General features: G+C 42.9%; 1 protein-coding gene across 1 annotated transcript in view; it reads right to left on the bottom strand.

Annotated features, from left to right (window-relative positions):
* The window catches only part of MMP19 (matrix metallopeptidase 19), a 14,460-nt gene extending 2,307 nt beyond the window's left edge, over window positions 1-12,153 (bottom strand). The window contains exons 1-5 of the mRNA XM_083353434.1: window positions 11,955-12,153; window positions 9,650-9,738; window positions 9,259-9,389; window positions 2,974-3,189; window positions 365-783 (exon numbers count right to left, since the gene is read on the bottom strand). Coding sequence (XP_083209560.1) covers window positions 365-783; window positions 2,974-3,189; window positions 9,259-9,389; window positions 9,650-9,738; window positions 11,955-12,050 — 951 coding nt within the window. The 5' untranslated portion in view covers window positions 12,051-12,153. The remainder of the gene's footprint in view (window positions 1-364; window positions 784-2,973; window positions 3,190-9,258; window positions 9,390-9,649; window positions 9,739-11,954) is intronic.
* Window positions 12,154-12,637: the final 484 nt, after the last annotated feature.

The raw sequence follows: 12,637 nt of genomic DNA, 5'->3' as shown, positions 1-12,637 counted from the left end.
AAATCTACAGCTCATAGGCTTACCAGATTTAATTAACATGGGACTCGATGCAGTTTATTCAACTATTTCTACATGTTGTTCTTTAAAAATTCATAGTGGTTAAAACCTAATGAAATCATGCACTGTCAAAACAAAGAATATGTGTGTGTGTGTGTGTGCACGCGTGCTTTCATATACACATACACACACATACCTATACATATACTGTACATATACACACTATGTCCATATCCATGACTTAGTTACCCTGGTTTTGTTTCAACTCCAGCAAGCCTATCATAAGCCGACCCAGAGTCACGAACCAGCCCAAATTGTCTGTTCCCAGAAATGTTCACCACCTTCCTTACATAGGAATTCCAGCTGCCATGGCCACACAATCACAGGGAAGGAAACAGGACGGAGCAGCTGAGCATGTTAAGAATGACCTTTGAGGGCCAAGCCAAAGGCCAGGATGGCAGTCCTTTCCAACTGCATGTAAACCAGGGTGGAGAGATTCCCAAGGGACCTGGGGGTGTGCTGGACTGCTGAGTTCCATACCGTACAGAGCCTGGATGCCTTCAATGTCATCCCGATGCAGGTGAAAGGGCGACCGATAGCCACTGTAAGAAGGAGCCATGAGCGCGGTTGGATATCGAGAATGACCCAGGCCCAGCGCGTGGCCAATCTCGTGGGCTGCTATAATGCGGAGGTTAACCCCACGGAAAGTCCCTTCTGTCCAATACTCATCAGAATCAAAGTGGACTGTTCCTAATTCTGGGATGTCTGCATGGGCCAATACGTAACCTGTGGGGGGAAAAAGACTGAGTGTTACTAATTTGCAATTTAGGCTTACCCTTGTGAAATCTTGTTCTAAAGATGAATCTGGCTTATTCTACACAACACAGAGCTCCTCTTCCTCCTCCTCCTCCTCCTCCTCCTCCTCCAGCACGTCTTCCTATGACGCCCTGCTGCTTAAAGCATGGATGCCACCAAATGTAGCAGGAGGGATATACTCATATAATTTCTCAACCATCATCTGATGCATTGCCTTCTAAATGGTTTCAAACTGAGATTAATGTAAGCCTTATGATACAGATTTAAAGTGAAAATAACCACATTATAGTTGTTCAAAATTTTATAGACAAAGGGAAGGGGCAAGTATCTATTCTTTTTCATAAAAATACAGCATTTTTAAAGAATTAGGTTAAAAACTACACAAACAAATTGAGTAGTATTTTTAAGAACAGTCTATAACTGCTCCAACGTCTTTGCTTATAGGGTAAAAAAAATGATTATGAGTAGTTCTCATTCTACAATATTGAAGAGGCTCCTTGGGATGTAACAACTAGACTAAGTGTAGCTCAACTTTCATGTACAACCATGAATGTTATTAGGGCCACCTTGAGGCCTTCACTGTCACTCTTGTCTCTTCTGCCTCACAAAGTTGTCATAAGAACAAAATGGAGGTAAAGGATGTAAACTTCTGAGGTTCTTTGGAGCAAATGTTATTAAAGAGATAAGCTTTTGGCCAAGAGAGCCTTTTTGTGATCTGGAGAAATTTAAATGAAGGTCTACCAACTCCAGTGCCGAATGTTCTGTCAGAGTTCCTCCTGGGCAATTTATCAGATTGAGCAAGATGCAAAAAATACATCCTTCTCAAATCTACCATATTGTGAGATGACCAGTTGATGAAATTTAGAGATTTTGGCCAAATCTTTCTGAAGGTTTCAGCCCTTTAGATAGGTCATGTCAAGAAACAGACCATACAAAGATGGGCAGAACATCACTTTTCTATTGGTGGATATAATTACAGAAAACTGAAAGTCTGCTAAGATTTCTCTGTATATATACCAAGAGAATCAAGGCAGGGTTATTTAGAATTTCTTTCTCACACTTCCCAATTTTCCAGGGCTGAATTGGTGTTCTCCTCCTTAAGGTTCTTCCGTTCCTTCAACATTATTGCTACATTCATTTGCAGAAGGGCACTTTAAAATCTCAATTTAAGCTATCTTGATTTTAAAATCAATCCATCTTTTTTTTAAAAAATCCCATTTATATCCTGCCCTTCTCCGAAGACTCAGGGCGGCTTACAATCTAAAGCACAAAATCAATGTGCTTAGCAATAGCCTTCATTCTATGTATATGCCTGCTTATTAGGGCTTTCGCCCCCGCCCCCAAGTGGCATTATTACAAAGTCAGCTAATTGCCCCCAACAATCTGGGTCCTCATTTTACCTACCTCGAAAGGATGGAAGGCTGAGCAGTGGCGTAGCATGGGGGGTGTAGGGGGGGCCGGCCGCACCGGGCGCAACATCTGCAACATCAGCTCTCTGCCCCTGCCTGGCTCACTCACTCTCTCTCACTGCAGTGCTGGCTGTGCGAATCCGATCCGAGCCACCGGGTCGCCGCCCACTGTGGAGGGGGGGGTGCCAGGCGTGCGGTGCAGTGCGGAGAGAGAGCGAGGGCCTATCTGGGGGAGGGACAGTGCAGCGGCCGCCCAGCGCAGCGCTGAGCGCGGGTTAGGGGACCCAAATTACTTGCCCCGGGTGCTGACAACCCACGCTACGCCACTGAGGCTGAGTCAACCTTGAGCCTGGTGGGATGCGAACCTGCACTAATCTTCACGAGCACTAAGGCTGGTACTGAGCTTCTAATTGTACATTCCATTTACAACCCATCTTGGAATGCAAGATGGTATGAACAGTTTCTCTTCACCCTACCGCATTTCCCCCTTGGTTCTGTGAGGTAAACGTTTGCAAAGACACCCAGTGAGCTCCATAGCTGAGTGGAGATTCAAGCCCAGGCGTCCCCAATCCTAGTCCAGTTTCCAATCGTACTTTTCTTACAACACCTGATTTCTATCAATAAAGCAAAACCACGCTTGTGGTCTATCATATCCTTGCCAGCTGCTTGGCCCCATCTCTGCTAACATTGTTCTCATCCAAACTCCATCCAGCTCCCGCTTCCCCTTCCCCAGCCCTGCTTGGGTTCATACCGGGCCCATCGAAGGGCCGTGAGCAGGTCCAAGAAGAAGAACCATGGAAGGACAGGCGGATGTCAGCACGGCCAGTCCGCACCTCCTGGAAAGTGAGCTGGGTCACATCACTCCAGTACTTGAATGCTGTCTGGATTGCAGTGCGTGTGGCAAGGATCCCCAAGTCGTTGCTGTAACTGTAGATCCTGTAAGTTAGGTGCTTTTTGTGCCAGCGACCTGTAGAAGGAGGCACAGAACCAGAGGAATCAATAACTGAGCACTGGCTCCCCTGCAGAGGTAGGGCAGGATGAGGGTTGGGAGAATCACAGCCTTTGAGTGAATCTTCAAATTGGAACCAGAATTTCCAAGGTTAAGGAAGGCGATTAAGTGACTTGGGCCTGATGACTTTTTCTGCCACCATTGTTAAGCAAATCCTGCAGCTCTTAAGTGAATCACATGGTTATTAAGTGAATCCAGCTTCCCCCATTAACTCGATTTGCCTGAAGTCATCGGGAAAGATTTGCCTGAAGTCATCGGGGACACTGCAACCCTCATAAATATATATGTGGTTGCCAAGCACCTGAATTTTGATCATGTAATTGTGGGGATGCTACAGTTTGTAAAAGCGAGGGCTGGTTGTAGGTCATTTTTTTCTGTGCTGTTGTAACTTAGAACAGTTGCTAAATGAATGATTGCAAGTTGAGGATTACCAATACAAGAACGAATTTTACTGAACCTTGCTGTCAAAAGACCAGCAAATTTATTATCGCATAAGGTTTTATGGATTTCAGATAGCTGAAATGGATTTCAGATAGCTGAAATATAATTCCGAAAAGAAGTTTGTAAAATGTACATGGCTGACATACAAAGTTTCTTCCGACAGAAATGATAAATGAAATGTCGGTAAGATCGGTAAGGAGTCTTCCTTTTGGAGGAATTGGCTTTTTATAGAAATAAGCAAGTATTTTGAGGCACTCCAGTGTATTTTTTTAGAACTGTATACCATGCTTCTGAGATACTCAAAAGCTAATCTGATTATAAAGGTGTGAGTCTTTAGAGCAGGGGTACGTAACCGTAGCAACTTCAAGGCAACTTCAACTCATGCTGGCTGGGGAATTCTGGGAATTGAAGTCCACAGGTCTTAAAGTTTCCAAGGTTAGACAACCCTTTACTTTGTTATTCTGGCTGCAAAAGACCAACTTGGAACCCCATAGGAGCATATTTGGAAATACACCCCAAAGAAATTTATTGAACTTACTTTTTCAATCAACATAAGTAAAACTGGCTTTCCAGACCATTACAATCACGACTACAAGCTGGCCCTAATTCCTACTTCAGGTCAAAGCCGCATGTCTATTGATGATGATAACTTTATTGTCACTTTGAATGTACACCAATCGGCATACATCAAAATGAAATTTCGTTGCATACAGCTCTCAAAGGGTCACCACCTCCAATATACACGCCTTGTTCATGGCCAGCTCAAGTTTCAGATTGTCCATTTTACTCTCTAGGGAGCGAACGATGTCAAACAGGACAGATGGAAATGGGGCTCCATGTGGATTAGCCCTCAAATTAGCTTGTATTCCTGCAAGACAACCTTGCCTCCTTTCCTTTTTATGATCCTGTCTCTTCCATTTTCCTTAAAGAGGCCTTGCTTCTTTTCGCCCCTGGAGCACGCTGCTGCCGCCGCCACCAACTCCTCCAAAAGCCTCTCTCTCTTCCTCTGGGCCTGCTGACAGCCTCATCCAGTTCCTTCGTTCCATAAGCTCCAGGTCCTCTCCTCCTCTGCCTCCTCTGGAAACAGCCCTGATTTGCAGTAGAATCCATTACTGGGCCAGCAGTCAGATCTTGCTGCTGGTAGAACAAATTCAAACAGCACCAACGACTTTTAACGGTCTCACCAACAGTTCCAAAACAACTAGAAACTCGCCATGCCAGCAAAGATTGTCGGTCGTATTCCTTTCATACTGAGCATGGCTAGGCTGGAGTGAAGAATTGATTAATTAATCCTGGCTTTTTGCACATCTTTGCTTGTGGCAAACATATCAGATCAAACTGGCTTCAAAGATCCTTCAATCTAGGCCAGGGGTAGGCAACCTTGGCTCTTTTATGACTCATGGACTTCAACTCCCAGAATTCCTGAGCCAGCATAGGAATTCCTGATCTAGGCAAATCCAAAACCAGCCTTTTGAGACAGGCCTGGTTAAAGACCAGCCACCACAGGAATGCCAGAAAAGCAACTTCACTTTGCTTTAGTAACAAAACCTTGAAAGCCTGCCAAAACCCTCCACTGTTCCTTTTTAAGGACAAAAGAAGGCCAAGGTAGACCTTTTTTAAATCTCTTTCTCACTTTTCTACTTTCCCTTCTTAGAGTTAATTTTTCTACATCTGGGGATCTTTAGAAGCAAATCAAGGGAAGACATCCAAATTCTGGAGAGTTTCTCCACAGGCAATTATCTTTCACTGAAATGTGTAACTGCTTTATATTTGCTTGGTGAGTTAATATTGGACCTGTTTAGCATGGAGACTATCAAAAAATTCCTGGGCTATAACCTAACTGGGGAAATTGAAAGACTTCATGGAAGAAGACAGGGAAAAATTGTCTCCATGTTATAGCCAGAAAATTACCTAGAGTTGTCTGTGAAGCCTCTGCAAACTCAGCATGATACACTTTTGATCGCTAGCATTGATGATGTTATCTATTCTGGTTAATTAATGCAAGAAAACAACTAAGCTCAGAGAGCACCAAGGACCCCTCATTTCAACCCTGAGCTACAAATATTCTCCTTTATTGAAAAAAACCCCACCTTTGGTACAAATATTCTCCTTCATTGTTTTTTATATCAGTTTTACATGGAGGAAATTCACAGCAAGTGGAAGCCTTACAGTTGAAATGATCGCCTGCCTTAAAACACCTAAAGGAAGTCCTCGATTTACAACTATAATTGAGCTCAAAATTTCTGTTGCTAAGGGAGTTTTGCCCCATTTTACTAACTTTCTTGCCACTGTTGTTAAGTAAGTCAGTGGAGATGTTAAGTTAGTAACACAGTTGTTAAGTGAATCTGGCTTCCTCACTGACTTTGCTTGTCAGAAGGTTGCAAAAGGAGATCACATGACCTTGGGTCACAGCAAGGGTCATAAGTATGAGCCAGTTGCCAAGCATCCAAATTTTGATCATGTGACCCTGGGAATGCTGCAATGGTGTTGAAAAATGCTCAGAAGTCACTTTTCAGTGCCACTGTAATTTAGAACCATCGCTAAACAAATGGTTGTAAGTCAAGGACTATGTGTATTGAATGTGCTTAATTGGACAAGCTGATGCAGCAAGAGCATCCCAAAATATATAAAAAATATATGCTATCCACATTTGCATGCTGTAGGATGTACTCCCTTTTAAAAGATTTTTAAGATTAGTTGTGGATGCTTTTTCTAAAAGGTAAAGGTAAAGGTTCCCCCGCACATGCATGCTAGTCATTTCTGACTCTAGGGGCCGGTGCTCATCTCCGTTTCAAAGCCGAAGAGCCAGCGCTTGTCCGAGGACGTCTCCGTGGTCATGTGGCCGGCATGACTAGACGCAAAAGGCACACGGAACGCTATTACCTTCCCACTGTAGTGGTCCCTATTTTTCTACTTGCATTTTTACGTGCTTTCGAACTGCTAGGTTGGCAGAAGCTGGGACGAGTAACAGGTGCTCACTCTGTTACGCGGCACTCGGGATTCGACCCGCCAAACTGCCAACCTTCTGATTGACAAGCTCAGTGTCCTAACCCACTGAGCCACCGCGTCCCTTATGCTTTTTCTACAACAGCATAAATTCTATAGTCAGCTTCCCACGTGCAGGAAGTTAACATCTGATAGTAAACTACTTTGGGATTGTTTTTTTTAACACTGAAAAGCCAGATTAAAGTGATGTAAATAAATAAATAGCACATGGCTTACATTATCAGTTTTTGATTGGCAACATGTCCTTGACTCTAGCACTGATGAATGCCTTAGTAATAATTGGTTCATGTCAAAACTTGTTTGACCTTAAGATAGAAAATCTAAATTTGGGTGAGAGGCACAAGTTTTGGGATAGGCTACAGAATGCTGACTTTCAGTTTGTATTTTACCTCATCATGGAAAAAGAGCCGGGTTAGCCTACGGTAGCAGTCTCATATCAGACTGTGGATTTCTTTTACTTTGGTCTCAATATCCAATCTCTAAAATGAAAATAATCTTTTAAAAAAACTGCAAAAATGTCTTTCCTAACTTAGCTCTGATATTTTCTAACTCGGCTCTAATATTTTTCAGACAAGTGGGGGGAAAATATACTTGTAGGACTAGGAATATTCTTTATTGGCCAAGTGTGGTTGGACACACAGGGAATTGGTCTCCAGTGAATAAACTCTCAGTGTACATACAAACAACAAAGTGGTAAGTAATAGGTCATAAATCATAAGGTACAGTAATAAATCATAAGATGCAAACAAGTGATAAATCGTAAGATACCAACAGGAGACGATAGTAGGAAAGATGAGAAGATGTACCTGTCATCGTAACCCAGAAGGGAAGGCATCATCATGAAAAATGCCGTAATCCAGCAATTACAGATTTTACTAGCTTACTTGAGTGCCTTTGATAATAGCCACCTGCTCTTAGAGATTTTCCATCTCTTTGATGATGATTATTATGTTTAGAGAACCGACAGAAGCACCGCAAGCCTCTTATGGTAATTTTTTTTCCTCCAAACTGAAAGGAACTTCTGCATCTACCAGAATCCTTTGGCAAGTGATTGGGAAACAGGCTAAGTCTTATCTCACTTGCCTTAAGTAAGATAAGAAATAGTAGTAGTCTCCCACATATCTTACTTTATCAGCACCAGGAAGGCTTACAAATGAGATAAATCCTTTTTTGAACTGAATTGAAAAATTGAATCATGTCTTGTCAAGGGAAAAAAAGAGGGCCATTGATTACATTTCCTTGCAAACCACATAGACTCCTGCCTTACTCATATAATACTGGTTTGTCCCTGCAAAGCATGGCTATGCCGGTGATCCTCAACTTGCAACCACAGTTAGGACCAGAATTTTTTTGTTTCTGAGCAAGACAGTTGTTAAATGTACACATTTTACCACCTTTCCCCACCCGCCATGGTTGTTAAGTGAATCACTACAGTTATGAAATAAATCAGGTGTTCATTAAGTGAATCTGGCTTCCCCCTACTGACTTTGCTTGCCCGAAGCTGAGAAGGTCACAAACGGGGATTATGTGAACCCAAGATTCTGCAACGTTTGTAAATATTTGCCAGTTGCCAAGCCCCCAAACTTTGATTAGGTGACTGTATGGATGCTACAATGGTTGTAAGTGTGAGGAGCTATTGTAAGTCACTTTTTTCATTACCATTTTAACTTCAAATGGTCACTAAACAAATGGTTTGAGTTGAGGACATCGCCTTCATAGGTCTTTTGTGAGGAAGATTGTATACAGTATACAAAGTCATGCTCCATTAAAAGCCCCAATAAAAAACTTGCAGTGTAGAACAGAATGCTGATTCCAACACTCTTTTCTATTCTTCCTTTATAGAGTTTTGACAAACTCCCAATAATCACCCAGTATTCTATGTCCACTGAGCATGCTCAGTGTACACTGCTACACTTTGAAGATATGTCCCTGTATTACAATTTATATGCCGCTCAGTCCAACGAGGCTCAAAGCAGCTGACAAAAGAAAACACCAGTACCCTTGCATAATGATCATAAACCAAAGAGAAGCAAAGCAATAATGCCCTGAGGAATACACACACACACACACACACACACACCAAACAAACAATCCACAGCAGAAGGGCCACTTGTCACCAATCTGCTCCGAGATTCTTTGACAGGACTACATTTTAATGACTTTCTGAAAAACCAGCGGGATGGGAGCCAGTCTAATCTGGGGAGGAATGTCCTTCAAAAAAAGAGGGTCAGAAACAAAGGAAGATGTTCCCTCCCTTGAGGGTGTCTGACTCCCATCAGTGTGACAGTTCCCTTTTGTGTGTGAATGTGCCATTTGGGCTACATAAGAGCATCTGAAAAAAAAGGTGATTTGTTGTCTATTATGCAAATCCCAATATCAGAGCGGCTTTAAATTTGAACACAGAATTCCAAGTAGCAGAATTCCCAAGGATGAGGCCTGCATCTCAGGGCAACTGAAGTCCCTTTTTTGCAACCTTTAATAATCATTCACCCTTCCCCTAGACCCAGGCCTTCTGTGGGAACCAGATCTGCCCAGATGCAGGCCCCTTGGCCTCCAGGAAGCAAGCTGAGGGATGCTCACCCAAGAGGCGATATTTGAGGGTCCTCTCATTGAAGGGGTCATCCACACCACAGCGAGGCTGCCTCATCTGGGAGAGGGTTGCCATGTCCACCTGCCCAGTGGTTGGCAGTCCTGAAGCAAGCTGAAAAGCTCTGTTGAACCGAAGCAGGAGGGAGAAAAGAATACACACAGCGATTGTCATTGTCCAACATGTGGACACTGGTTTACTTAAATAACCAAGTTTCCCCCAGGTTGCAGGACACTCACCACATGCAACCCCCCCCCAATAGACTAAGATGGGCTGGGCTTGTCTGTGGTTCCCTTGTGGCCCCCAAATGGGACTGCTGACAGGACAACCCAAGGTCTTCAGTGTGTTTTCCTAGAATATGTTTCTAGGGGGTCTTTATTTTACCTCAAAGCAACCTCAATCTCCTCTTCTGTGAATTTATGTGAGAACCGTTCTAGCGGCTGCTGTAAGTATCCAAACTGCAGCAGAAAATCCTGAAACAGGGAAATAAATTTTAAAGGTAAGCTCACCCCCAACATTCCTGGGATATAGTAATATTCTAGCAAACTGGGTGTAGAAATACAGAGCCAGAGGTGCTTTTTCCAAAGGCAACTGGACTTTCTTTGTTTTTCCCTGAAGTTGCTTCATTTCTCATCCAAGAAGCTTCTTCAGTTCTTCAGTTAGTCAGAACTGAAGAAGCTTCTTGGACGAGAAGTTAAATATCTTCAAGGAAAAACAAAAGAAAGTCTAGTTGCATTTTGAAAAAGCACCTTTGGGACAACCATGACCTGGATGACTGAGAATCTCCATAGAAAAATACAGAGCCACTTTGGTGAAGTGGAAAAGGTGCAGACCTAGAAACTAGGAGACTGTTAGTTCTAGTCCCACCTTAGGCATGAATGACAGCTAACCTTGGGCCATTCACTCTCTCTCAGCTCAACCTACCTCACAGGGTGGCTCTTGTGGAGAAAAAGGAGGAGGAAAAAGTAATGTGTATGTTCTTTGCCTTGAGTTACTGATAAAGTAATAAAGGTGGGATAAAAATCTAATAAATAAAGATGAGCTTGATGAAGATAGGCAGGAGCCATTACCTAGGCCAGGGGTAGGTAACCTTGGCTCTTTTATGACTCGTGGACTTCAACTCCCAGAATTCCTGAGCCAGCATGGTTGGCTCAGGAATTCTGGGAGTTGAAGTCCACGAGTCATAAAAGAGGCAAGGTTGCCTACCCCTGAATCCTAGGCAAAAGGGGCTAAAGCATTTTCAAAGGCCAGAACAACAAGATACCATTCTGAAACAGCTCAGGCAGAAACCTCCCTAATCCTTTATAAAGAGAATAAACTATAAAGAGGAGGAAGAGGAGGCTGGACACAATCAGACTTGCAAGATTGTGTTATTATTACCAATCTCAACTTCTTTTGGAGTGATTTTCAGATCCGGTCGACTTAAAAGGGATGACATTGAGTAACCTCCATGAAGTCCTGTGATAATTACTCTCAGTGCTAATCAGTGCTAGATAGGCAGGCCACAGTTCTTCTTTTTTCTGGACCTATTTGGATCTCCCTGCTTTCTTTATGTGAATGGAGATAGCAAAAGAGCACAAATGCTAGAAGTTCTCCCACAGATGCATATTTTAGAGGATAAGCCACAATAGCCACTTTGTTCTTCCAAAGCATTATATCTCTTTCAGAGAAACATTCACACTTGTAACCATTGCTACGTTTTGTGGCATGCACACATTATTATAAATAGCATGCTGCTGTTTCCTCTGATCCCTCCCTGATCAGACCAGATTCTTTTGCCGTGAGCCAAAATTGCAGCCTTGGTTATGCAGTACCACAAAACTCCTCAATCTACCATTTCAGGTCATCACAACTGAGTCAGCCATTCATTTTGCCACAAGAACAGAGTCCATGACAAATTGAGTCAACATGGATTAAACTGGGCATATGAAATCCGAGATTCATTAAAAGCCAGGAAGATAGATGCAAGTCTGAGAAAGAAGTAAAGATAGATGCAAGTAAGATAAAAACAAAGACTGGCTGAATTCACCCATTATTCTAAGCCAAAACAAATGAACCAGATAATGGCTTATTAATAAAAAAGGTCTAGGCAATGATGAGATGGAGGGGGGGAGGGAGGGAGGGAGGGAGGGAGGGAGGGAGGGAGAGAGAGAGAGAGAGAGAGAGAGAGAGAGAGAGAGAGAGAGAGAGAGAGACTAGCCATGTTGGCAGAACATCTCCTAACAATACAAGCAGACTTTGCACACACCCCCACTAGACTTGGTTGTTTTGCCAGAAAGAAGTTCTACTCCCCATATTTTGTAAATGTTATAGTTTTAAAAAGCTCTGGAATAAAAGCATCTCAATTTGGAAAAAGGATGAATTGGGGATTGAAGTCTGAGCAGAAGGAAGAAAATTCTAGGGATTGGAGATACAGGTCAGGCCAGAGAGTGAGCTGTTCCCACCCTTCTTGTCTCCTCCTGAATGTCCACCACTACAGAGGCTTCTGCTCTTCCATTTAATTTAATTGTTTTAATTGTTTTTAATTTTTTTGTATTCATGGTTTTAACTGCCCTGTAAACCGACCTGAGTCCTACGGGAATAGGGCGGTATACAAATCCAATAAAATAAATAAATAAATAAATAAATAAATAAATAAATAAATAAATAAATAAATAAATAAAGGGGGGGCGCTCTGGGCCCAACCTACCAGGGCTTCTTCTTCCATGCTGTTGAGAGCAGCCCCCTTGGCCAAGAGGACCCAGGCGAAGAGCTGGAAGAGCAAAGTCAGCCACATGAGCTTCATGTCTAGTTTCCTCACACGCCAAGCCAGAGGTAGCTCCTTAGCACTGCTCCTAAGAAGGTCCACAGAGCACTTCAGTAATTGCTCCCCACTCTGGATTTCAGGTCAAGCAAATCAGAACCTCATTCTCTACCGTCTGTCTCTCTTCCTCTACAGCCCAAGTTTTGCTCTGCCCTCCTTGATCCCTCAATCCATCATATCTTCCCTCCCCTTTGCAAAGTTTATAAATCGGCCAAACAGTGGAGTGAGTCATTCCCAACAGAAACATGTTGCAACCACAATAACCCCCCCACTTTTTTGCAGAATATTAACTCTTTGCAGAATAAACTTTCTCTTAAAGTGATAGCTCCTAGTGTGGGGGGCCTTCTTCAAATAAGGTTAGTGTATTGACCCTGTTGTCTGTACAACAGCATGTGGTTCAGAGGCCTGGATGACGCCCAGGTTGTTTTCATTGACAACCCAACCCTAAATAAAAGTGAATATCTGGGAAAAAATGCTTTAATTATCCAGCTTGTTTTAATCAGAACCAGAGATTCTGTTCAGTTGGAGAAATGAGGCAATACTAGGAATGAAGCCCACATAAAACCTTG

Source organism: Vipera ursinii (genome assembly GCF_947247035.1).
Source record: "Vipera ursinii genome assembly, chromosome: 2".
Lineage (NCBI taxonomy): Eukaryota > Metazoa > Chordata > Lepidosauria > Squamata > Viperidae > Vipera > Vipera ursinii.
The sequence above is the reverse complement of the archived record's forward strand: the minus strand, read 5'-3'. Positions and strand labels throughout refer to the sequence as shown.